Source organism: Phycodurus eques, chromosome 6, assembly GCF_024500275.1.
Source record: "Phycodurus eques isolate BA_2022a chromosome 6, UOR_Pequ_1.1, whole genome shotgun sequence".
NCBI classification, from domain to species: Eukaryota; Metazoa; Chordata; class Actinopteri; order Syngnathiformes; family Syngnathidae; genus Phycodurus; species Phycodurus eques.
This window is the reverse complement of record NC_084530.1, coordinates 17175167-17203151: the sequence shown is the minus strand read 5'-3', so window position 1 is coordinate 17203151 and position 27985 is coordinate 17175167. Positions and strand designations below refer to the sequence as shown.

Below are 27985 nucleotides of genomic sequence, written 5' to 3'. Positions count from 1 at the left end.
AGCACACATCCAGATGCAAAAGAAAGTGTATATCTTTATTTTGGAAAAAAGTCAGGAGAATCTTGGGCTGGGCGCTCACATCTGCCCCTGCAGGTAATGTTCGTAATTGGCTCGCAAGACAAACTCAAAGTATGCTTTGGACTTGAGAGCACTCAGTTCATCCAGCTCCAGCAGCTCCTTGACCTCCGGCAGGTACGTCTGCAGCCTGACACCTGCAACATCACAATGGACATTAGGCTACAGTACATTATATTCACGATGAACAACAGTTTTAACAAGCAACAATTTATCCATAAATTTCTTGTGAAAGCCAAAACACGCAAACAGCAGACGTCATTTCTTCAAATCTTTATTTTCATCTATTTATTTAATTTTGAAATCAAAAGAAAAAATAAATAAAGAACATGATCTTTGTCAATTTTACGTATTATATTTGTATTTTGCGATTAAACGTAATTTAAAATGATCTGATTAAGAAAATCTTTATTCTATTTTTAAGGCCATTTTTTAATCAACATTTTTTGCCTCAATATCGCCCAAAAATATTTATGCATTTTCTATTTTTTTTTTTGGCAACAAACAATTGCTTTCATTAATTAAAACAAAAACTTTAGGACAATTTTGACTTTTATGCATGTATATTTTATTTATATTTTATGATAAACATTTAAAAAATAAATAATAGTAAATCTTACGTTTTCTTAATCAATATTTAAAAAAAAGATGACTTGTCAAATTTGAAAATGGATTTTTAATGTATACAGTATTTGTATTTTATAATAGACAGTTTGAAAAAACAAAAAAAGTTAATTTTATTCACATTTTATTTGTATTTTTTGGGTTAATTTATTATAAATAGATTTTTACGCACATTGTATTAATGATTTTGTTTTTGCGACACAATATGAAAAGGCAATATTTTGCCAAATACACCAATAACACCACAATACAGTGATTGCATGATAATTCATGACTATTATGCAACACAATATCTCCTATATTGAACTTTTTAGAATAAAAGGACGTCTTGCACAGCTCACAACCACGACGACGAAGATGAAGAATAAAAAAATACTGTACTACTAATACTAATTGGGTGTGACCTTCGTCGGCGAGCTTGGCGAGGATCTTGACAAAGACGCTGTCCTTGGCGGCCTCAAGCGGGTCATCATTTCCGTCGGCAGAAGACCAACTGGAAGAGGAACAGAAAGGAGGTCAACGTCGGCTCATCACTCAGCAATCCGTTGAGGCGGCCGACAAGATGGGCCTTCCGACAATTCGCATCCACCAATGAGCTCCTCCCCAACATTTTCAATCATCCAAAATCAATACAAGAATTTTTCATGGAACAAAAAATATGGATTATTATTGATGTGCATCCATCATCATTTGATGTAGTCTATTTTGATATTAAACAAAACTCGAAAACAATTAAAAGATTATTAGTTTTAGTTTTGCTAGCACTTGGAGAACATTTGCATTCACATTTAATTGATCGTATTTGTATTTTTGTTACTAAATCCAGAAAAATGGCCGCCATTTTCTTCCCATTTTTTTTGTGCTGGGATCCAGGCATGTGAATTTAGCAGAGGTCCACCAAAATCGTGTTTACTCATTGTTTCGCACAAGGTAATACTTGTTCTTTTCAGATTATGTTGTTGGGAAATCCCTTGACCACCTCATTTTGCAATTTTTCAATTTGGTTGAGATTTTGTGTGGTTCTAACAAAGATGAAAATGTTTCTCGATTTTGGCGGAGAAACTCACACATTCATAGGAATCCGCGATGAAAACAAAATTATATGGTAGTGAGTTATTATTATTCCTGTTTTCTGTGAAGTTGGAAGTAATTCTGGTGATCAATGTGATCATCAAAATTAGATGCTCAGAAGGCTCGAGCGGACGCCGCCCTGTTTAAACGTCACATTTCTGTCTGAAACTAATAAGAAACATCCTTGCATTTTCCTACAAAGAGTCATGGTTTTGATCTCTCATTTCATTAACATCAATTACATTGATTTCTGGGCAGAACATGTTGGCACATATTTTACATAAAAAGTGGCATAAAATCCTAAATCCGTATCTGATTTTTGTAATTTTTGTAACATACCGAATGTTTTTATTCAAAATATTTTTAAAAATAAAATGTGTATATTTGATTTTTGTTTTTATGTATATCATTTGGATTTTGGATTAATATATTTAGTATATTTCAATTTTACATTATATTAATTTTATTTTTGACAAAAATATTTCTTGATATACATTTTAGTCTTGTTTTTAAGATTTCTTTATGTATATTTTTTTGATAAACAATTTCAAATGTAAATTAAAAATGACAATGTACGTTTTATGTATATATTTACTATTTTTTAAAACTTCATTTGTATTTTTAACATGTTAACTGACTAACAAATATAAAACATGTAAAAAAACATTTGTGCAAAAATGTAAACAATATATGCACTGCATTCTTAAGTATTAGTTTTTTTTATAAAATATATGTAAAAACTTAAACGATCACTTTTAATGTACATTAGTTATGCTTGTATGAATATTTTATTTATATGTAGCTATAACATCGTATCAAATATAATCATTTGAATGTGCTAATTTGAATTAACAAATATTCGTTTATATGATATACATAGTATATTTCTTATATATGTGTATTTCATTTATGTTTATTAGATTGCAAATATTGAATTCAATAACAAATGCAAATAAAAAGCTGCCTCTTACTCATCTCTCCTGAGAACTTTTCCAAGGATTTGGCATTTGAGCGAGTGGATGTTGATGTCATCTTCCTGCTCGAATGGGAAAACGCACACATGCACACAGAAATTGTAGATGTGTCAAGGGCCTCCACCGGAATGCAGAGTGTGCGCAACGGGAGCCGGAAGTGACCTCTTGGATGTAGTGGAGGAGATCCAAAGCCTTCTTGAAGTCGTACTCGTTGGCTCTGCGGTTGTCGTCGCAAATGTAAAGCTGCGCACAAGCACACAAGTTGACTTTCAGCTCCCCGCTGGATTGAAGACTACCACAAATGATACAACTTTCCCAAACAAACAAACAAAAGAAGATTGTGGCCCGCGACCCTTGCGAGGATATGCGGAATGGAAGATGAATGAACGAATGAAAAAAAGAAGATTGTGATCGACTAATGCAATTCGTGTGAGTATATTTGGCATAAACTGAGAAACCCCGCTTATTCGAGGTTCAGCATTTGCAAATTCATCTATACATGAATTTTTGGGGAAATGATCCTCTTATTCGCTGAAAAACTCACCTTTTCACTGTTTTTGTGCTCAGGCCAAAGCAACGAAAGTAGTACTTTGGCGCCATTGTCGTGTCAAGGAACTATGTTGACGTGAACTGTGGATCTTCATTAAGAATAAAGTAGTTGCTTTACCTCCATCTTGGTGTCAAGGAACTATATTGATGTGAGTTTCTGAGTTTCATTGAGAACAAAATATTGCTTTGACGCCATTTTGTACACTGAATTCTCTTAATGATAAAGAGAAATCTACTAGTAGTGGAAAAACATAACTAGTGAAACACTTGCTCTGCTAGTAAGCTGAATTGTCCTGCAAGTGAGGACAAAGCGCATACTAGTACTTGGATAAGATGGCGATGAAAGATAAGTAATAAATACCTGTCTATGATGTCTTGTGTTGCATGTTTACTGTCAACAGTCCGTGACAAAGAAAGGCGTCAACTCGCAAAGTTGGGGTCTCTTACCTGGACCAGCTGGTGAGCGCTGAGCAGTGGCATGGTGTCGGGGTTCTGCTGTTTGTCCTTCAGAAGCTGCCTGGGCAACGTCTCCTGGTGTAGCAGGAAGCGCTCCTGCTCCACAATTTCTGAGGGGAAAAGGCGGACGTGCTTCAAACTTCAACTTTTTGTGTCTGTGTGTGAGTGTGTGGGTGGGGGCTGGCTGACTTTTTGTGGATTTAAAAAAACAACAACAACAACAACAAAAAACTGTGGGCAAAATAACGTGGGGAAAAAAACATTTAGTGAAAAAAAATATTTTCGTGCTAGGAAAATTTGTATTTTCATGTTGGCTGGGCCATTCACTGACTTAATTGAATTTACTGCTCAGCATGATTTTTGAGGAAAAATATATTTTTGTAAAACAAAACAAAAAACACTGGTGTAAAAAATATATTATATTTTAAATATTTATATTTTAAAATATAAATATTTTGGGATTGTATTTTTTGTGGGAAAAAAATGATCCATTTTCTGAAGAAAAAAAAACTATTTTGTGGAAAAAAATATTTTTTTGTAGAAAGCTGAATTATTTTGTGAGGGAAAACATCTATTTGTGGAAAAACATTTGCAGGGAAAAAATATTTTTGTTGAAAAAAGCTATTGTGGTAAAATCTTATTGTGGGGGAAAAATGTGAAATATTTTTTTTCTTTAGAATTTTTTTGTGGGAAAATATATTTTCTGCAGCTTCTTTAGTTCAAACAACATCCTCACTGATGTGCTTTGCTTCAACTAACCAGTGTCGCATCATATGTCATCATACTCACCAGGGATGGCAATGATGATTAATGATTATGGAATGTATTAACGTATGCAGATCACTACAGATGTGTTTTGCTAGTCGAACATTGCTTGCACTGACCAACCAATCAGAGGACGGAAAAATGCTGACAATGCCAGCTAGCTGGCCCTGTGAGGACAAATTTGAAATGTGATTGGTTACAGTGAAAGTGAAAAAGGGGGAAAAACCCCACTTGAAATAAGAAATTGGATTTTGTTTTTTTTCTTTAAATCTGAGATTTTCTTTTCTTCCGGGCTATCGGACAACATGTCAAGTGGCTTTCGCGGTTTTACCGTCGACTTGTTTGCCCAGCTCGTCTTCCGGTAGATCGGACGCCAGCGCTGCCAGCTTGCTGAGAGCCAGCAGAGTCTTTTTCTTCGTGAAGTAACGCGTCTCCATGTTGGCCTGCTTGTACAGCGTCCTGTGGGCCTGAACGCAAAGCAGGGAAGGAAGTGAAAGAAGCATGGACAGTGTGCTCGTCATTTGGAGGAAGTAGGTAAGGATGGGAAGGTGGTAATTGAAAGAGGATTAGGTACATTCTGGTAGTATTGCGGTAGGTAGGAGGAAGGAAGGAAGGAATGCAGGTGAGGAGGCATTGCAGGAGGTAAGTGAAGGCAGGACGTACAGTGTGATAGTGGTCCAGGTGTATGTCGTGCAGCCAGCTGAGGTGTTGATGCGCCTGCAGGAATCCGGCCAGCTGCTGGTGTTGAGCGGCCGGCTGGGACAGAAGCTTTCCTCTCTTGCCTTTCTCCATGTACCAGCGAAACAGGAAGTCCGCAAAGTTCTGCAAGCCAGGGGGAGATGCGTGCTGCTTTCAAAACTATTCCCTACTCCCTCATCATTATAGATGGATGTTTATACATAGTGGACTTAACTAGCTCTTTAAATTTCCACATAAAATCCCTTTGTAGTGATAAGGGAGTAGGAACGAGTGAATGATTCCGAACATTTTTAAGATTTTTAAGTGTACTATATAGTGGGGTTCACCGATTAATCAATCAACCAATCAATCAGATGATATTAGGCCGATATATTTTTACTCTCATGAAACAGTAAATCCTGTTCAATATTGAGTCATTCAGAACGATGTCATGCGGTATTTATCCATTAGATGGAGCTGTGACTCCTTTGAATCCAATAGGCATCTTCTCCGAGACAATGACGTGCTGTCTCAGTTATCGGGTGGCCATTATTTACAAGAACATGGGCAGATTACCGAGTTACATTCATGCTACAGAAGCTCCTCAGCACGATTGTCCTTTTTCAGCTAAATCTTCTGCTTCTCGCTGTCAGCAACAAGTGGAGATGTGAAACACATTATTAAATCCACCACATATAACAGCTGAAAGTTTTGGGTAAGACGCACGCTTCTTAACGGAAATTCTTTTCTGGGAAACTTTTAAAAAATGAATAAGATTGGCTCCCATTTCAGTTTAACTCTCTCTCTGTCCATCACATATTTAAAATGATAACCTGTCAAAGATGACATGTTTTGACATCTGAGAAAGGCGTCTGGTTTTTATTTTGAAATCATCACTTCATGAAAAAGTTATTTTATTCATTATATATATTTGAGAAGCAATCAACCGATTAATTAAAAATTAATTAATACATTTTCATTATGCCAAATATCGGAATCTACATGGCCTAAAAAAATGGCTGGGTCCTAACTATATAGCGCACTATAGAAAATAAAAATCCCTATATAGGGATCAGGGAGTGGGGAATGAATGACTCAACACAGCCAGTAACATTCGAGTTTAAAAAAAAAAAATTAAAAATACTTTTTTTAATTACAGTGCTGGATGGCATATGGATTACTTTATTTCTTGACTGTTCTAGAATTTCTTTGGATTACGTAATTTTGTTGCTGCTTTTTTAGGTCTTTTGTCGGGACAGGTTCTGTTTAAGTGATTTCTTGAATGAACAGGTCTGGAAATAATCAGGCTTGGGCGTGATCAGTAAAAATTAACCAACAATTGTGATTAGCCACAATTAATTCATTATTTAACAAGGGGGTAATTACATTTTCACACAGGGCCAGGTAACGTTGAATAGTTTTTTTGTATTGGCGCAATGGATTGCTCACTACTTTTCAAGATGCATTGTGGGATACATTGAGGGCACAATATAGGGGATGACTTAAACCCTCTACAAATTCTAAAAGCACTACAAAATGGCCAACTTGAGGATAGGTAGGCATTCCCAACACAGCCATTTAGCTAAAATATGCTAACAAAGATGGAGAGCGAGGTCTACCTGGTCTGCAAACTTGCTCATGTAGTGCTGCAGGCGGCTCTGGTTGTCAGTCAGCTCGCACATTTGGACCAGGATGTCAAAGTCGCAGTACTTCTCGGCCAACGCCGCCACCCACTGGTACTGACCCAGCTCCACTGAAACAACATCAGTCACGCCAACAGTCATCACATATTCTGCTAAGGCCGGACCACATGGCCTTAAAATAAAACACATAAATACCATAAAATCAGAGTCCTGATTTTACAAATGTTTATCGTGGCGGGGTGAATGAGAAAGAAGCAAATCCGCCTCACAGTTCTGAGGTTGCGGGTTTGAATCCGGGCTCTGGTCTTTCTTTGTGAAATGGGAACTTCCTGCACTTTTTGTCTATAGCTTGCTAGCATGGAAGCGTCCCGCGTTCTATTTTTTTTTAGAAGAGGCTTAATGGCAGCTACTTTAAGAGCTGTAGGAAACTCGCCTGACTGAAGTGAGCAATTGATTATTTGCTGCAAATCAGCGGGCACAGACTTCGCAATAGCTTTGAAAAAGTCAGATGGTATTGAGTCAAGACAGCTGTTTTGATGGTTTCAGCTGCTGAAGCATTTTTGCAACAGTTTTTTGATTTAGAGCTATTGACCATCATAGTGCTCCTCCACGGTGGTCGAGGTCGCCTTAAGATTGTCCTCGTTTTAATAGGAGCGACAACATTCATGACATTTGAGATTTTTCAGGTTAATTTATCCAAAAATTCATCAACTGTCTCAGCATTCACAGTTTGTGGCACAGCAATGGTCTCCATAAACTTAGTGGTGGTACTCTCATTTATGTACCTTTTCTTAATAGAGATAGAGGTTGCCTGAACTTTTGGTAGAATTTGTATTTCAAAGAACACACAAAAATGGTCAGAACCTTCATGCCAACTGATACAATTTCAACATCCTTAGAGATGACCAGGTCTAAGATATGACCTTGAGTGTGGGTTGGACTCGTTATATGTTGAGAGGTCAAATGTTGAGAGGTCAAATGTGTTCAGTACAGCAGAGCGTTCTTTAGATTTTTTTTCCCCCATGTTATTGTCAACATGAATTTTAAAGTCTCCCATTATGATAAAATAGTTAGTCAGTCCAAATAACTGACAGTAGTTATAAAAAAATCCTCCATAAAAATTCCATTGTATCTTGGAGGTTTATAAATTATTAAAACAATAACCTTTGGATCACCTTTTACTAAAAAAACTGAGATATTCAAAAGAGCTAAAATCAGCCAGTATAATTTCTTTACACTGAAACAAATATTTAAAAATAGCAGCAATACCATCGGCCCCCCCCTTCCCTATTTAACACTTGTTCTTTTCCTTTCGGCTAGTCCCGTTAGGGGTCGCCACAGCGTGTCATCCTTTTCCATGTAAGCCAATCTCCTGCATCCTCCTCTCGAACTCCAACTGCCCTCATGTCTTCCCTCACGACATCCATCAACCTTCTCTTTGGTCTTCCTCCAGCTCTCTTGTCTGGCAGCTCCATCCTCATCACCCTTCTACCAATATACTCACTCACTCTCCTCTAGACGTGTCCAAACCATCGAATTCTGCTCTCTCTAACTTTGTCTCCAAAACATCTAACCTTGGCCGTCCCTCTGATGAGCTCATTTCTAATCCTATCCAACCTGGTCACTCCTCGAGAGAACCTCAACATCTCTCATCCAGCTCTACTTCCTGTTGTCTCTTCAGTGCCACTGTCTGGTGACAGAAGCAGCCCTGCGAGTCGAAAGCCCTCTGTAAATTGGACGATTGGAAGGCAAGATGCCAAAGACACGTGATTAGCTGACGTCAAGCGTTAAACGACGCAGAGTTGTAAATTCGACTAATCGGTTCATTCCCTAGCGTAGAGCGTATGTGTTAATCCACTCACATAGTGGTGCCAGTAGTTCAGCTCTCCGCTGACTGTACTCCATTTCCAGGCTGTTGTAGCGCTCTTGGTCCTGCTGCTGCTTCAAGGAGTTGAGCTGGGCCACGTAGCCTCCCAGGTAGAAGTCCAACAGCGCCACCAGCTGCTCACACAACATGCTGCGCAGTTCCGAGTCGGCATGGGGGTACATGGAGCGCAAGATGAGCTCGTGCTGGCGGGAGATGACCGTGCGGATTCCGCCCGTGCCCCCCAGCGCTACGGAAGGAGCAGGATGAGGAACGCTAGGTATATTAATCCGTGCATCATTTCTTCTTTCCATTTTCAATTGGCAATTAAAAATCAAAAACTGAAAGATTTACTGATTATTTTGCTATTTGTTTTTCAATCTAACACAAAAAACAAAGCCAATTATTTTGGGGCAGTTGCCTATAGAGGCCATAAGCTAGCTAGTACTGTGTACTGTACTAGCACAGTACACTAAGAATATCAAGACATTAAACCCACCTTTTGGTATTTACACACAAAAATAAATGTTGGAAAAGTAGACGACACCAACTATTAGTGCCTGCATCGCAAAAGATGAAGCAAAAACATACTTTCAGTTTAACTTAAAATGCCCACAAGGTCCATTCATGGACGACCAACAAACAGGACATCTCAACTCCAGACGAAGAAACATCAATTAATTAAACCTAAAAAAAACACCAATATTCCAGGATATGGCGCCAAATAAATAATTTTATTGCTTTGGCCCATTGGTTTCAAACTCAAGGCCCGGGGGCCAGATGTGGCCCACCACGTCATTTTATGTGGCAACACGAAAGCAAATCATGCTTGTCAACTTCCGTGATTTTTGCTAAAATCTGTACCCAAATTCCAAATTGTCATAATAATAAACAATAATGTTGAGATATTGCATTTTTCTGTGACCAACCCCTTCTTCTACAATAACCTAAACAATACTTGAAGAAACTATTAACCTTGTCTTCTGATTTCAAAACTAGTTATCCCTCAATTTCTTGTGTAATGGTAATAAAATGTTTTGGTGATAATTAAACATTTACATGAATGAATGAATGAATGGTTTCACTGTTCTAACGGCCCTCTGAGGGAAATCATAACTACAATCCGGCCCAAGACAAAAAAAGAGTTTGACACTCCTGCTTTGGCCTGAGCACAAAAATTGAAAACAGGCAAGTCTTTCTGCGGATTGCTGAATGCCCAACCGCGACTCTGTGGGGGGCATACTGTATGAATTGGTTACGGCGACCCTATATCAGTCAGTATGGGGTAAACAGACAGAACAGAAGGAAAACATTCATATATTTCTTCTGATGGCAGCATTAGCTGTTACTTTTAGTTTTGATTGCCAACTGGAAATGGAAAGACGGAATGCTCCACTGATTCATATTATTCTGGAGCAGTTAGACCCAACTGGCTGGACTCACCTGTCCATGGGATGTACTCAGGGTTTGCGGCGCCATGATCAGACGCTCTGTACATGGATGCTTTGCTCTCTCGGTATTGACTGGCAGCGTGTAGCATGTCCTGCAAAAATAAGACAAGACCACAGACTCGGGTAATAAATGTACAACACGCTCTCACTCGTTCATCTGGTTTAGTATCTTTTGTGTGATCACATTTCAGGGGACATATGATGTAAAAGTGACTTTTTAACATGTATACAAACAGTTGCCTGTCTGGAGTAGTGCTGCAAAGGGGTGGAAAATTTCCTGTAAATTGAGCTGAAAATTTAAGATGGGGAGGTTTGGAAGCGGGCACCACGGGGAATGACTGTTAATTGAAAACTCTAAATTGCTCGTAGGTGTGAATGTGAATGGTTGTTTGTCTATGTGTGGCTAGCGACCAGTTCAGGTTGCACCCTGCCTCTCGCCCAGAGTCAGCTGGGATAGGCGGCAGCATCCCCGCGACCCTAGTGAGGATAAGCGGCACGGAAGATGAATGAATGAATAAAGTTTGGAAGCATTCCAAACAGAATAGAGGTGTAACGATTAATCAACAACTAATTGATGATCAATAACTCTTGATAATTCATTACAGTGGCCCCGCTAGTCGTGGAAAATAGGGACCAGGTCAGACTGTGAATAGGGTTATTATTATTATATTAATATTAATTATTTTTTATATTATTATTAATTTGAAAATAACCCTATTTTCATGAATGAATGAATGGTTTAAAATAATATAAAAAAAATTAAAAAAAATAACCCTATTTTCAAATTAATAGGGTTAATTTGGAACCAGTCAAGAACAAATTCATGATACAGGTCATAAATTTTCAAATTAATAGGGTTAATTTGAAAATGGCGAAAATTCCCGTAAATTAGCCTGCAGTGACTGAGCACCCATCAAGTGTGACTTAAACAACCAAGTAAATCTTTTGTTGTCTGTCTATTTGCCCAAATCTGTCTGGGAACCAGCCACTCTCAATTTTGAGCAGTTGTGAAATTGGCACTCACCTTGATGATGGTGTTGACAGTCAGAACCACCTCAGCCCATTGCACCGAGTCTACCGGGTTCTCCCTCAAGCTCCTCTCCTCCTCCTCCAGAAGACAATCAAAGATGGTAGAGATCTGCGAAACCTGTGACACACACACAGTGAATATCCAATTATCGCGGGAGATGCAGTCTATGCCTACCTGCTATAGGAGAAAATCCATGATATAGAGACCATATAAAAAAAATACCCCCCCCCCCCACCCCACACACGTTTTAAACACATTTAAACTCACGACTGTTCTTAACACTTACTGTTAAGATATTGTAGGCTATCGTATGACATCACTTTGAGGAAACGAAGACTCGCTTGCACAGTTCTCTAAATAAGAGGTGAAGCGTGCTTGCTCAAGCGGTTTATTCCAAATTTGAATGAAACAACGTATATTTAAAAACCAAAATGGTCAACCATTCAGATAATAACAAACGTGTGCTAGCTTAATACAATGCCAAACACCATAGATGGGCTAACGGAAATTAGCATAGATGATACGGTAATCATAAACCTTCACATGGCGCCACAACACATACAAACATATATAATGCGGTGATTCTCTGCTTGTCACGTGAATTATGATGGGCTGAAATGCCCACACGTTGCAAGTCGCACAAGTTTAGGCACTTCACAATTGAACACACTACGTGTATGTATGCAAGGCTTGAGAATGCGACAAAATTGGCTGCATTTGCGACCTTTTTTCCAGATTGTGCGTGTAAACAGCAAGCCCAACCCACTCCTGGACATCTGGATAAATTGTGTCCTGTCTCACCTCCCGGAAGAAGACGTCGGCTCCGGTGAGACTGGGTGGCACGGCAGCGTTATTCCGGCTCAGCGCGGTGCCGATGGCCCGGTTGACCAAGTCGCTGTGTTTGGTGTGCTGGTTCTTAAACATCATGGCCGCCTGCAGCTTCTCGGCGTGCTCGCACAGCAACAGTCGTGTGGCCATGGGGGACGAGCGCACCCAAATGTGGCCCAGACGCTCCAGGAGACCCACCTGACCGGGAAATACAAACGAAAACCATGTCAAGAACAAAGTCTAAAATAACAACCTGGTCAAGAACATAACATTGGACATACTTGGCAAATAAAGATGATTTTGATTCTGATTCTGAAGAATTAAATTCAAGAACCCAGTGTACCTCTTTTACACCGTGCTAGTGCCAGTGGTGTTTGAGTGCTATAGAGCCAAAATTAACAGCAGTCCCAGTGGGAAGGTACCAGTCAAGCTCCAAGTCAAGAACTACTGGTAAGTCATGAACTAGATTTAAAAAAAAAAAAAAATTAATAAATCAAAAAACAAATTAATACCCAGTCAAGAACCAACTCAAGAGCCAGGTAAAAAAATTTACTCAAGTCAAAAAACAATCAAGAATCAAGTCAAGAATTACATTTAATAAAAAACTCAAAAACCAAATCAAACCCCTGTGAAGAGCTATGTCAAAAACCAAGACAGGAACCAGTCAAGAACAAATTCATGATACAGGTCAAAAAACGGTTAAAAACAAATCAAGAACCAGTAAAGATCTAGGTAAAAAAAAAACAAAAAAAAAAAACAGTCAAAAACCAAGTAAAGAACCAGGTGAAGAACTACGCCATCAAGAATAAAATAAAAAAATAGTCAAGAGCAAGGTCAAAAACAATACAAAAAAAGAAAATCAAGAACCAGTCAAGTACCAGGTAGAAAAAAAATAAATGGTGAATTGTAAATGGAATGCACTTATGTAGTGGTTTAACAACACCCTCACGGAGCTTTACAGATGGGTTACATTCATTTACCCATCCACGCACACATTTACAGTATACACCAATGGGCGGTTGCTGCCATGCAAGGCGCTGGAAGCACACTGGGAGTAAAGTAGGGTTCAGTCAGTGTCTTGCCCAAGGACATTTCGACAGCGCACAGTCTGAGTCAGGATTTTAGAACCTCCGGTCACTGGACGAGTTCTACTAACTGAGTCACAGCCGCGCCAAATCGGCACTGTCACCAGCTCAGTGTGAAAGGGGTCCAGAAAACCAAGAGAACCTGAGGTGGTCTTCGTATACCTGCAGCAGGAAGTCCATGAAACAGGTGTGGGCCTTCATCTTGTCCTCCAGCTGGTGGAGGATAATGAGGGACGTCAGTGGGAACCCAGCGCTCTCTGGAAGAACAAAAAAGTAATTACAAATATTTTTATACACTATACAGTGCTACCTTGACTGACGAGTTCAAATGTTTCTATGAATAAGCTCATAAGTTAAAAAAAAAAACAAAAAAAAAAAAAAAACGGTTCAACTTTGACACATACGAGAGCATTTATGACAGCAACGTGTGCCGGCATCACCTTTTATAGCCCCATTCGTTTCATTACTTCATATAGTGGTACCTTGACTCACAAGTGAAGATCGATATCGCGCTCGTCATGGGGACCTGCTGCGAAGAGCGAAAATCCGTGAGTACTTGACGCCCCCCCCAAAAAAGGTTTATAATGCACTATAGATGACACAAGATGGTGGCAAGGCACTACTTTCCTACTAGAAAGAGCGATGGCCTGCCTAAATGAAGCTCGTCCACTCACATTCCCACTCACAAAGCAATATTTGTAAATCTAACATGGCTTTGGCCTGAGTTTTTCAAATTATAACAAAGGTAAAAAATAGTTTTAAAAATCTATGAATGTGAATTTGCGAGGAGCGAAACACAAATATGCTAGGGAACCTACTGTATATGAAATTAAATTTTCCAATTGAAATACCAGCAATCCCTGTCAGCACCCCAAAAAACACCACCAATTTTTGGGTTACGTTTTTTAACAAAGAAAAATAGCACTGCATTGTATAAAATCTAAAGAAATAAACTTTTTTTTTTATAAAGTGTAATTACTGTGCGTACAGTAGTATTCATACATTGGATGTGTGCCTTTAAGGGGCGTAGCCAAGTGACTGACATCAGGAGCTAGAGTCAAATTGGGCGGTTAGTACACGTGTGAGCATGTGAGTGGGAGTTGTGACCTACAATAGCTTTAACAAGTACTTTTTATTTGTGTGTTGGATTGTTTGTCCTGTTCAATAAAAAACTAAAACTGCATGGGTGACTGTGGCTCTCCTTGCCCACATGTAAAGGCATTCCAGTACCTTAATGGCTCCGTTTTTTTCACTACTCTCGAGCGGCTACGTATCCAAGGCTCACTCGTAAACAAAATTTTGGCTTGTAACACAAATAAAAAAGATAAAATTGACCAAGAAACAGCTCGTAACTGGAAAGATTTGTCAATTGGGGCACTCGTAAGTCAAGGTACCACTGTACATGTTACGCTCTATGATCTTGGTCCATCCACACCGTCAGGCACAGACTCGGCCCAGCGGGGGTCCGAGGCCGGGTAGTCATCCAGCAGGTCCAGGTTGATCTGGGTCACTATGGCATCCAGCTCGCCGCCCTCTCCCACAACGTCACCAGTCGGGAAGAGCTCGTCGGTGAGCGCCTGAGCGCCCACGAGGTCGTTGCTAAGGAGGAGGAAGAAGATAACGAAACTTACATAGAGTACACTCTTGAAAATCACTCATGCTACACTCACACTGCAGGGCCTGAGCCCAAATTCGGATTTTTTTCCAGGTCCGATTTTTTTTTTTTTTAATGTAGTCCGTCACATTACAAAAACAAAGGTAACTTCTACTGTGGACGGAATGAGTTCATGATGTCACACGCATGTGTACAAAACAGGAAGTCACATTCCGCATGCCCACAAACACGAGGCGCCGTGTTCACGGAAGTAAATACGGCCCCTTGCGTAGGTCTCGTCATGATGCTTTTGTGGCGATTTCAAGGATTTTGTGCAACCGGAGCCAACATTTTCTTACAGTTATCAGTTTGAAAGTATCTTGTTTTCACCAGTGACTGTTTTCTGCTCCTTCGTCTGTTGTTGCTTTAGTTACATCTGTTTGGTCGAACAATTGTGGTGTTTGCTGTTTTTTGATGACGCATAGTTCGGATGAGCGCGACCCATTCTGCACCTGCACCGGACACGTATCCGATTTATCCACATATGAAAGAGGCCTGGGTCGAATATGAAAAAAATGGGAATTGTACTGTTCACATTGACATGAAAACAATCAGAAAAAAAATCTGAATTGACCTGCAGTGTGAACATAGCCATGAACTAAGTAGTGAACCTGGAAAGTTTTGGGGAGGAAAAAATAAAATAAAAAAAATTACCTCCCAACACCACTTTCATCAATCCACAACAAAGACATTGGGTGTACATCCATATCATAACATAATGACAATCGGCTATATCGTACGACAACCCCTCCCCGCCCTTTTAGTCAGTTCTATCGAAGTTCTCCTGTGCAGTTAATCTATCACATAAGTGTAATAAAGTGGCTGGTTTGTCTAACATTCTTGAGATGAGTCTTCGAAAAAGAAGATACATTTGATATTCACAGCTAACAGTAGACTCCATTAAAATACAAAGGTAAAAATATGCAATTTGTTGTTGCTGGGTACCGGCAGAACTGCAAGAATGCTGCCTTCAGGAGCATCGGTTTGTCCTCTTGAGATACTGGCTCAGTTCGGCAGGGCTGCTCCATCATGGACACCTTCAATGGGCACACCATTACTTATTTTAAGATCATAAACTTAATTTAGACCAGTGTTTCCCAAGCTTCAGAGCCAATGCACATATTTTACATTAGAAAAATCACACGGTATACCACCAAACAAAAAGGTCACACAAAGTATAGTACCTTGACTTACGAGCGCACCAACGCATTTTTGAGTTACGAGCTGTCGCTTGGTTGTTGTTTTTTTTGCTCTGTGTTGTGGGTCAAAATTTGAGTTACAAGCTAGCTTCAGGTATGCTTGCGCTCGAGTGATTTTGGGGGAGGCGCTACAGAACCTGCTGTACTTTTAGCTGTGTAATGAACAGGACGAACAGTCAAATACACAAATACAAAATGAAAACACTCGCAAAGAGACGCCAACACACGCCAACACTCGCCAACCCGACTGATGCCAGGCTCCTGATGTCACTGACCAGGCCATGCCCCCTTTAAAGGAACATCAACACACAAATGTACTACTACGTGTGTGAGAGACTTTCGGCTTAATTACGCTTTCTAAAACCAGTTTATTTCGTTACATTTTCTTTCTTTTATAGTATATGTATATAATTTATACAATACAGTGCTATGTTTCTTCATTAAAAACCCGTAACAAAAAAATCTGGGTGAAAATTGATTTGATATACAGTTGAACCTCAACTAACGGACCCTGATTTAATAGATTTTTGGATTTAACAGACAAATACAGTGCTGTGAAAAATAATTGGCCCTCTTTTGAAATTCTTATCTGTTTGCATCCTTTCCCCACTTTGTTTAAGATCATTAAACAAATATAAGACAAATATAACCCAAGTGAACGTAAAATGCTGTTTCTAAATGAAAAAACTATTCAGGTATCTGGCCCTTTGTGAAAAAGTAATGGCCCCCTAAACCTAATAACTGGTTAGGCCATCCTCAAGGAGCAAAGCAGCCCAAGACCATCTCACTACCACCCCCATGTTTGACTGTTGGTAGGGTGTTGTTTTTCTGAAATTTACCTCAGATGTAACGAGACACAGACCTTCCAAAAAGATCAACCTTCATTTCGTCAGCCCGTATAATATTCTCCCCAAAGTCTTGGGAATCATTCGGATGGTTTTTTTTTTCTTCTAAAAAGTAAGACAAGCCTTTATGTTCTTTTTGGTCAGCAGCGGTTTTTGCCTCGGACCTCTACCATGGATGCAATTTTTTCCCAGTGTCTTCCTTATTGTTGTGTCATGAACAACCCCGAAAATACTTATTGGCAGTTTATCCCAACTTATTTAGAATTTTGGGGTTTATTTATTTCTTTATCTTTTTTTTTTTTATTCAATTATCTGCGGGCGAAATAGCGGGGTCCACTATATATGTCGCTGGCATAGCTAGATGAACAAAGACACAATATTTGTAGTAAATATTTTCTGACGAAGTGATGTTGGAAAATTTCCCATGGCACACCTGATGATCTCTCAAGCCACACTAACGTGGCACAGGCCAGTAGTTGGGAATCATTGATTAAGATGTAGCGTGCAAGCTACAAAAGGTTCAGTTTTTGGCATCTTACTTCCGATGCCGCTGCCAGAGACGAGCACAACGAGTCCTCCACAGTCTCAGGCAGGATGGAGGCGCTCTCCCGGGCCACCACGGCTACCAGCCCGCTGTTCTGAGAGAAGAAGACGGGCAGGTTGGCGCAGCAGCCGCCACCGCGCACGCCATCACCTGACGAAGACACGCACACTCAAATCACTTCCAAAAACATCAGGCAGAGTTTGTAGTCTTGTCAAGGAGCTGACCGGGCGATTTGAAGGGGATCCTCTCGTCAGGAAGGCCAGCCCTGCCGCATCCTGTGGAGCAGGCGAAGACGAGCTCCTCGTTGTAGAGGAAGGCGGTGGCACCGGGAGAAGGCGGCAGCAGGAGACGTGTAGCGTGCAGCTCAGACTCGTTCTTAGAAAAACATTATGCCACGGTCTCATGAGCGTCAGTATCTAATCTATCACAGGCATCCCCAATAAAAGATAAGAACAATTTTATGTTTAACAACAGTATTTGATGTTGATTTTCCTACTAAAATGGAAGCACTAATAAAAAAAATCTGTTAAATAAAGTTTGCTTTTTGAACAAGACAAATTGAAGGGCCTGTCTGAAAGAGAAAAACATAAATACAGTAAATATTAAAGCGGCTTGCAACGATAAGAGTTCCCTGTTTTATGGCACCTCATCCCACACACAATGAGGAAAATTTAAATTTGTGAGCAATATAGTGTCACCCATTTGTCTAATATAAGAGGTTCAAATTTATTAGTAATTGGACCAAATCTCCACGAAAGACCCTAGGAAAATGACCAAATTAACCTAAAATGTGTTGGTTCGGACCAACATGGCAGACTTCCTGTGTTTTTTCAGGGAGGATAACTTGCTTGACATGCCTACCAACCGTACATTTAGACGGAGATAAATACGCCTTGTCAAATTTCGTTGCCATGCTTCGCCCATATACAGTGAGGAAAAAATTATTTTGTTCGCAAATTACCATCCATAGATAGATAGATAGATAGATAATTAATAATAATTAATAATTAGAAAAAAAAGTAATTTGTTCTTGAAGGAAATGGCCAAAGAGAGCCTAAAAAAATGCTTCAAAACCAAAAGGGCAACACTTACTGTGTCTTTGCGGGCATTATTCTTGAGACCTTTTTTTGTTGGTCTACTCATGACAGACATGTCTACTAAATTTCATGTTCTTCAATAAAAATGAATTTGGGGGCTGAATTCTTTTGAAAATCCTGGAGGGTGGGATCTAGCCATAATGCCTGTTTTAAACCAAAAATGCTGGACTTCCTGTGTCTCTTGGGTCATGGCTTCTTGAGACTTTTTTCCTGGTCTACTCGTAATAGACACATCTATTACATTTCATGTTAAGTAAAAACATGTTTGGGGACTGAATTGTTTTAATAATTCTGGAGGGACGCTACTGAGCCAAAATGGCCACTTCATACCAAAATGGCATACTTTCTATGCCTTTTGAAGCATGGCTGCTTGAGACCTTTTGTGGCCAATGAGCCAAATTTTGGGTGTCACGTCTGGCATGTATACATAAATAAGGTATGTTTCTGAGTATGGAAAAGCTCCCTTTGGAGTAATTTTCCTAACCGCTTGCCTTTCTCGCACACACCCACTCGCTTCACTTGCAAATCCCTCCAAAAGTGGCAGAGGGCCGCAACTATGACATCCAGACGTGCTTGGGGGACTCACCAGGAAGGAGGGGTTGTAGTTGGTAACTTCCACGGTGAACTGGTTGGAGATGGCATTGCTGACGTCCTGCAGGGTGACCAGGCAGAAGTAAACCAGGCAGGGCTTGTCGGATGGGTGCCAGGCAGCGGCGAGGACTACCAGCCCGGCCCTGGGAGCACAATGCTCAGTTTGAATACAGAAGAAGAAAAAAGAAAAGACAAACTACAAACTCACTGGCTGAGCTTCATGTCCAGAAAAGTCACGTTTACACCATCACGCATCTCCTCGTAGTTGCCCTCTGAGCCCTGGTGGAGGTAACAGGGCATCACATGAACCACAAAATAAGATGCATCTTCTCCTGACCTATCTTCCGGTTAGATACTCTACAGTGACGCCTTGAGATACAAGTTCGATTTGTTAATAGAACACACTCATATCTCAAATCATCATTCCCCATTGAAATTAATGGAAATGTCATGTCTTTTTAATGAGAGAAATAGCACTCTTAGTACTGTACTTATAAAAACATACAGTAATGACAAAGGAATAAAATGTAGAATTCAACTGTTTTGGTCAGTTTTTGCATCAATTTAACGGACATTGTGCAGCTCTTTGCCACTCCGTGTGCAGCTAACACTCCTGTAAAAATGTACGTTTTTAAAAATTCATGAGTCGCCGTGGCCACGGCTTCTGATTGGCTCCTGCTTACTGACCCAGATGGCGTCAGCGATGCTCTCCGTTAGAGCTCGCTGGGCATCCCAACTGACCGTCTGCTCCTCCGATCTCTCGTCCACTTCCCATTTGCTGAGGCGTGAGTTGGTAAGCGCGTAGAGGCAGCTGGTTTCGCCAACCCACAGCACACTGTGGAGCTGCACCAAAAACAAACAAAAGTCAACCAGCAAACATCACACTTTGCACTACGGCTGGGCAATGTGGCTTTAAAATCCAATATAACATTTTCCCACAAAAATAAAAGTTCTAATTGTAATTTATTTTGACAATAAATTATTTCAACTTTTTTTTCCCCTTCTGGGATTTCCTTTGAAACGTTTTTGCCAGCAGTAATTTCCATCAACTTGCACTGAAATAACAGAAATAAATATTTATTTTCCTTTACAGATCATTTAAAAAAAAAAAAAAAGTGCTTCCTCTTGGAATTTTTTTTTTCTTTTGACCAAAAATGTACACTTCCTTTCAAAGGTTTTAGATAACATCTAAATGTCCTTATTTATGAAAGAAAAAGCATTTTTTCCTCAATGAAGAAAATATTAATCAGAAATCCAAACATTGTTAATGTTGTAAAAAAATAATAATGTGCTTTTCCTTCAAAAATAAGGACATTCATCAGTGACCCCAACTTTCGAACGGTAGTGTATGTAAACACAATCCTTACAGTACATTATTAAATGTTCAACAAGTCAACATAAAATGAGTAGTCAAATTGCATGGCACACCAAGCGACATGGCCGAACCTGACTGAACTGGGTATTCAGGAAAAAAATACAATCAGCGATTGACAAGCAAACACCAGGTGATTGACTCTCGCACACAGAACTTGCAATGGAAAAACTCAGTAGGTACATATTAATTTTTAATATAGTTAAGTATTAGTGTTAAACAAAATGTACGTATATATAAACTGTATACACTGTATGGGTACAGCTTGGCAGAGGCCTGCTTTATCTCTCTTCATATCTGGAATCTAATTTTTGTTGTAAAAGGTCTTGTGCATTTGGCGACAGAGACCCTCCACACTTCGATTTTTCCACAGGTAGGTATCACATTATAAATATACTGTAGTTAAGCAATATTTTAAAACACATTATATGCTGTACAGTGATGAAGTCCTTTGTTGTGTTGACAGGGTGTTTTGGGTCATTGTCCTGTTGCATGATGAAGCTTCTCCCGATTATTTTGGATGCATTTTTCTTTAAATTGCCAGACAGGACAGGGGTGAAAGTATCACAATCCACTGTTCGAAGAAGATTAAGAAATGCAGAGGGCCATACCATAAGATACAAACCACTCGTCTGCAAAAAGAATCAGAAGGCCAGATTAGATTTTGCAAAGTACAGAGATGAGCCAAAAAAGTTTTGGAACAAAGCTTTCTGGACTGATGAGACCAAGATTAACATCTACCAAAGTGATGGAAAGGCCAAAGAAAGGATCTGCTTACACACGCTCATCTGAGAACCATGGTGGAGGTAATGTCATGGCTTGGGCTTGCAAGGCTGCTTCTGGAACGGGCTCACTAGTCTTTACTGATGATGTAACTCATGATGGTAGCAGCAGAATGAATTCTGAAGTCTACAAAACCATTTTGTCTGGCAATTTCCAGAAAAATGCATCCAAACTAATCGGGAGAAGCTTCATCATGCAACAAGACATTGACCCAAAACACACTGCCGACACAACAAAGGACTTCATCGGGGGAAAAAGTGGAAGGTCTTAGACTGGTCAAGTAAATTACCTGACCTTAACCCAATAGAGCATGCATTTGACCTCCTGAAGAGGAGACTGAAGCGAGAAACCCCCAGAAACAAATGAGAACTGAAAGAGGCTATAGTAAAGGCATGGAAAAGCATTTCAAATGAAGAATGCAACAATCTGGTGAAGTCAATGGGTCGCAGGCTTGATGCAGTTATTGCAAGTAAGGGTAATGCCACCAAATATTAAATGTTATTAATTTTAAGTTAATTTAAACGATTGAGGACTCTAAATTGCCCGGAGGTGTGAATGTGAGTGCGAATGGTTGTTTGTTTCTATACGCCCTGCAATTGGCTGGCGACCGGTTAAGGGTATACCCCGCCTCCCGCCCGAAGATAGCTGGGATAGGCTCCAACAGCCCACGACCCTAGTGAGGATAAGCGGCTCAGAAAATGGATGGAAGGCTAAACGTCTGTTCCTATACTTTTGCTCACTTGAAAAGTGGGTGGCTTCAAACAAAAGGTACTGTGTCCTGAGTTGTTTAACACATCTAGATGTAAATACCATGAAATTAAAGCTGGAATTCTGAACTTTTGTCTTATATTCATCTTTTGATCTGAAACCCAAATGTCTTCAGTATGTAAAAAAAACAAATGAATTGACCTTGTCGTTCCAATAGTTTTGGAGGGGACCGTACTCTACTGGTACGAGCCGGCTGAGTCTTGATTCATAACTAGAAATGTTTGTGAATTGCTCATGAGACATGGAACATGGCATATTTGATTGTCTGTTACATCTTTGCAAAGCCGGTCTCCTATGATTCAAATTTTGACTCGCTGCAAAACTAGTGGTTGACGGTCAGCCGCTCGTGACAATTAGGTGCAGCACCTCGCACACTGTGTGACAGTTCAGTCGGATGCGGCTGCATTGCTTGGTGTGCACTGGGTCTTAAACAACCAGAAGCCAGCGATTGAGCAATTGAGGTGGATTAATTGCTCTGAAAATACAAGGACCTGGATGAATGAGAATATTCACAGGCAAGTCAAGGCATCGTTGTATTTGTATTTAGATCTGTCATATTTATCTCTCTATATTTTTCCACTGGTATGTTGGCATCCATGTGGACAGCGAGGTAAGAATTTAATTGTACAGGGGAAACATATTTCTTTGTAGTTCATATGACAATAGACACGTTGAAAGATGAAAGCACTCACGGTGTCGTTGGCGGGCAGCGACAGGATGCCGAACAGGCTGGACATCCTGCGCCCGATGCCGGACAACATGCCCTGCCCCTGTTGCAGCGCTCGGTACTGAAGCCTCCCGGAAGCGTCCGCTCCAACACGCAACATACGACTCTTAGACGAGGACACCACGAAGCTACCGCCCTGAAAGGAGGAAAGAACAGCAAGTGGATCAATTTAATTTCATTAAGTAATTGGTCACCCCAAAAATATTTTGTTATTACAATAAAAAAATAAAAGTGTAAAATACACAATTTGACCTATACATTCAACATTTCTGTATTCATCTATTATTTTTTGTATTCATTAATCAAATTGATTAATTAATAATTATGATCATTTAAATTATGACTAATAAAAAAGTTAGAATAACTTATTTTGTTAAAAAATTTACATATTTTTCTATTTTTATTTGTGGATTTGGACAAGAACGTCAGCGAGTTCACGTATTCGCTGCGGGGCGGGCGTCAGCTACTTACGGATTTACGCGATTCGCAGGGGGGCTCTATCCCCTGCAAATTCACCTGTTCAGGTTTTTTGTTTTTTTTAATCTACAGTGGGCAAAAGACGTCTACAAACCCCTGCTACAATACCAGGTTTTTGTGAAGTGTTTTTTCTGTGATATCATTTCAAAACCTTTCTACTATTAATATGACCTAGAACATGTACAACTCCATTAAGATTTAAAAAAAAATCTTTTTTCAGAGAGGAATTAAAATCAGTGGGATAATGTGGTTGCACAAGTGTGCACACCCACTTGGAACTCGGGATCTGGCTCAGTTCAGAATGAACCAATCACATTCAAACTCATGTTAAATGGGAGTTAGCACACACCTCTCACCATTTAAAGTGCCTCTGATTAACCCCAAAATCAAGTTCAGCTGTAGCCTTAACCTGACTTTTTATTTTATTTACTTTTTTTTGCTTTCTTGCAGAAACATGGATGTTTTGTGCAAACACTGTGCAATTGTTCAACATTCTCTCCAGGCAAAAGCATGAGGCTGCAGATTTTTTTAAAAACAAAACTATATTAAAATCAGCTTTAGAATAAGTCTGTAACACTGCAAAATGTGGAAAAAGTGAAAGGGTGTGAATACTTTCTGGTGACACTATATATATAGCAAAAAGTAAAAAGTTAGTTGTTATTGGTCGCATTATGCTTATTCAAGTTTTTCTTTATGCTATCCTCCATTATTCACATAAAAATTACTTTACTACTACTACTTAACTACAATAACTGTGTTAAAAGTTGTGGCTTACAGTGACGGCCACCACAAAGGAGCACAGGTCTCCCAGGTCCAGGTCGGACTCGGCGTAGTTCCCCTCCTGAGACAAGCTGGGCCACAAACGAGCGGCACCCTCAGCTGCCACGGCCAGCACGGTCACGGCCTGCACCGGCGCCGCGTCCAGTGGGCCGGCTGACGTCACGGCCACGTGCTCGGCCGTGTAGTCGTACTGGCTGTTGGGGAGCTGAAGCTCCTTGCACGCGCACAGCTGCAACAACAAAATTAGAAAAAGTGGAGTTCGAAGTCAAACAAAATCTTGTGAGACTTAAATGCTGTGAGCATGTTAAGCAGGAATCGGCAAACGTTTGTGCCAAATTAGATTTTTAAAATGGACACATGGACGAGGTCACTTGTACATGAGATTTATAAAAAAAAAATTATATATATATATATATATATATATATATATATATATATATAAGATGCCAAAACTATCATTGTAAATGTGTACAAAATGTAGGCGCACCTTGGCCACGGCCGTCTGGCAGATCTTCCAGATGATGAGCCTGTCTCCGCAAACCATCCAGGCCCATCCGCTCTCGCTCACTTTCACCGAGATCTGCTCCTCGACTGGAGGACATGGACACGCACGTCATCACTCAAACCAGAGACGGGAATCAAGTCTCAAGTTTTAACCATAACCCGTTTCAAGCAAGTCAATTAATTCTGCATTAAATTTCAAGCAAGTCAAGTCATTACATCGGTAAAGCAAGCCAAAAGTCTGCACATTAGCCACTTTGTTCTAAGTGTCTGTGCACTCACATTGTTTTTAATGTTCCCAAAGAAGTCTCTGTATTGTCTATGACCTTATTGTCTTCTCAATTGAATGACAGGAAGCTTAAATACACTTGTGGGGAGAGATTAATTTTGGAACAGCTACCAGTGAGCTAACCTGTGAAGTTAACGTAGTTTAGTTAGAATTAAATTAGACGTCATGATTGTTGTCTTCCAAACGATCTCTTTTTCCCAATTGCCAATTTGATCAAAAACATAATCCTTGAATCCAAATGTAATAATCTTTGGAGGCCACTACATAATACGTGCACTCTGTAACATCACATACTGGTGGGTTGCCAGGTTCGCACGCACTACACAAAAAATAACTTTTCAAAAGCACAAATGGCAGATTTTCAAATGGAAAAATGCAAGACTTGTCAGAAATGACAAAAACAAAAGACGAAACAATTTCAAATTTCAGAAACCACAAATACATAACACAAAACACTTTAACATTTCAATAAACAAATTAACAAATTGTGAAACACTAACATTTCAGAAAACACAAAAACAAGCTTTCCCCTGCGGTGAAAATACTGTACATTTCCGTGTTTGCGAGCTGTGCCGCCGAGTTGCCTCGGCTCAAGCCATATATATAGTAAGTAAAGCATCAAATGTTGTTTAACATCAATGCTAAACTATATTAATAAAGTATAATGTGCCCGTCGATGAAAAAGCAAAGCTTGTGACCAGAATGTATGCAAGGTAGATCCCTCGCTCGGTACGCTAAAAAATGAATGGAGCCAGCAGCTTCCTTGCAAATATCCACACTTTCCCTTTAATTCTCGCCAACATCCTCTCTCTCTATAAACCTGCTTCTTCCTGTACTCTTAATCTATTTTTGTATGGTTTAAGAAATGTGATCAAGTACAATCTATTGTATATACAGCATTAAAGGACTATACAGGCTCACTGTTCAGGGCATCCGTACATACAATCGCTATTTGAGTTGGACATCTCGTTACATCTGCGGAGCATAACCTTCCCGCGATGCAGGTGCCAAAAATATGGAACTGGGGCAAGTCTTGCCGACAAAAGGTCGTGGGATTTCCAAGAATGTCTGTGAAATGGGCCCCTCCCTTTCCGGGTTTCCGCAATTGTAATTTGTTTCGTCTTTTTGTAAAAGTGTTTCTGCTTTTGTTTTTGTGGTTCCTGAAATGTTAAAGTGTTTCGTTTTTGTGTTTTCTGAAATGTTAAGGTGTTTTACATTTTGTTATATTGCTTTGCACTTCCAGGCCACCGTACCCATCACTGACATGAACACGCAGACAAACATGTTACCCTTGAGCACGGTCAGCGCCTCCATCACTTTGACAGGCAGCGAAGAGCCGAACGTTTGGACGTCATAATTGAGGCCACCGAAGGGGGCGTGGCTATGCTCACGGGTGGGCGTCGGTCTGTTCTCGACACAAACAAACAAACACAGTTTTTCAGGGATGACGGAGGATAGTTTACAAAAAAACCTGTGAACTCGCAAATGCCGAACCGCGACTATGCAGGGCTTCATTGTACTACTTTCCGAGGGATTTGACACTCGTGCTAGCATTTTCATAAAGAGCCCCCCCCCAAAAAAAACAAGCAAATAAGTAAGTTGTTCAGCCAATAACTTGGGGTCGGTTCCACAGAAAAAAGGCTAATAGGTAAATTTGTGAAGAGTGACCTGAGATCTGTGACCTGACTTCGGACATCTATGTGTGTATAACTGTTTTTTTTTTTATAAGGTTTTTTTTATTTTTTTATTTGTTCGTGGTTGCCTGTTTTCACTAACACTTCCTCTGTAGCGGCACGGTGAACAAATGGTTAGCACATCTGCCTCACAGTCCTGAGGACCCGGGTTCAAATCCGGCCTCATCTGTGTGGAGTTTGCATGTTCTCCCAGTGCCTGCGTGGGTTTTGTCTGGGTACTCCGGTTTCCTCCCACATCCCAAAAACATGCAGGGTAGGTTAATTGAGTACCCTAAATTGCCCGTAGGTGTGAATGTGAGTGCGAATGGTTGTTTGTTTCTATGTGCCCTGCGATTGGCTGGCGATCAGTTCCCCGCCTCTCGCCCGAAGATAGCTGGGATAGGCTCCAGCGCGCCCGCGGCCCTATTGAGGATAATCCGAACGGAAAATGAAGACTTTCTCTTTATGCCATTAGTTTTTTTTTGTTTTGTTTTTACAATTGAATAAATATTTCTACAAGCTAGCATCCTCCGGAGTCGCCAATATTTTTTATTCAAATATGATAAAACAACACATATACATAAATCAATTATTTAAATGTATAAAAAATTAATTAAAAAAAAAAACATCCAGAGAGAACAAAGCAACAAATTTGTCGCTACCTCGCCGACAAAGGTGTCCTCCGCGGCGTGAGCAGCAGGCTGTTGGTGGACGTTCTCCCGGCGGGGGTTCTGTTTTGTTGCCGGCGGGCCGAACTCGGGCCGGTACGCGGAGAAAACATGGCTTAACCTCTACTGCGTCCCGTGAGGCTCAATCATCAAGAAAACTCACTCAGAGGTTCCTTGTTGTGAGGTCTTTAGACCAAATAGCGCGCGGTGAAGTCGCTTGGAAATGGCGTCATTCTTCTTCGATTAGTGTTTTTATGTTGGTTGGCAAGCAACATTTAGGTACATTACTACCTCCTACTGGTATGGAGTGTAGCTCAGTCATCTTTCTACTACCCAGACTTGTTCCCCTTAAAAAAACAAATCATTTCATAACTTTTACTATTTTTCACTATTACTACCACTTCCAGTCTCATTTTTTGTTTTCTCAAAATATTTATCATTTGTCTTCTTTCCATAACATATTTTTGACCAATGGTTGTAATTACATGTTATATTGTATAAAATGTCCTGTTCAAACCAGTGTGTCAAATGTAACTCTTATCACTATTTCTTGTTTTCTGTCATTCCCTATCTATCTCTTCTCACAACATTTCTACTTAATTCTGTAAAACTGTCTTCTTTTCCTTTCACTGTCCCATTGTTTTTGACATTTTCCCATCAATTTCTGTTTAATAATCCCTTTTATCTCGGTGCCACACCCTCAAAATGACGACGCAGTCGCGTTCAAATTATTTCAAATCGTTTAACAAAACTCTGAAATTAATTTGATCAGCTATGCAACTTCATTTATAAAAATATCTATGCCAGTATTTAGAAAATTAACTTTACAATAATTTAGTGACCACTTAATTTGGTACACCATCAAAAAAGATCCAGTACAAAAAAAATCTGTTACTGTATTTCCAGGCGGCTTTATATGCTGAC

At 39.9% G+C, this 27985-nt stretch overlaps 1 protein-coding gene across 1 annotated transcript; it reads right to left on the bottom strand.

The window, feature by feature from the left end:
• Positions 1-32: 32 nt before the first annotated feature.
• nup133 (nucleoporin 133) lies at positions 33-27293 on the bottom strand. The gene is made up of 25 exons (XM_061680642.1): positions 27056-27293; positions 26010-26125; positions 24418-24521; positions 23926-24159; positions 22639-22809; positions 19711-19866; positions 19232-19302; positions 19019-19166; positions 17560-17710; positions 17331-17485; positions 15693-15784; positions 14529-14692; positions 13256-13350; positions 11982-12206; positions 11175-11297; positions 10143-10242; positions 8698-8949; positions 6812-6945; positions 5178-5336; positions 4846-4981; positions 3741-3859; positions 2907-2987; positions 2742-2806; positions 1104-1192; positions 33-212 (listed from the first exon to the last, which is right to left on the bottom strand). The coding sequence occupies exons 1-25, from the start codon at positions 27172-27174 to the stop codon at positions 76-78; spliced, it is 3396 nt and encodes a 1131-aa protein (XP_061536626.1). The 5' UTR covers positions 27175-27293; the 3' UTR covers positions 33-75.
• Between the last annotated feature and the right edge of the window lie 692 nt (positions 27294-27985).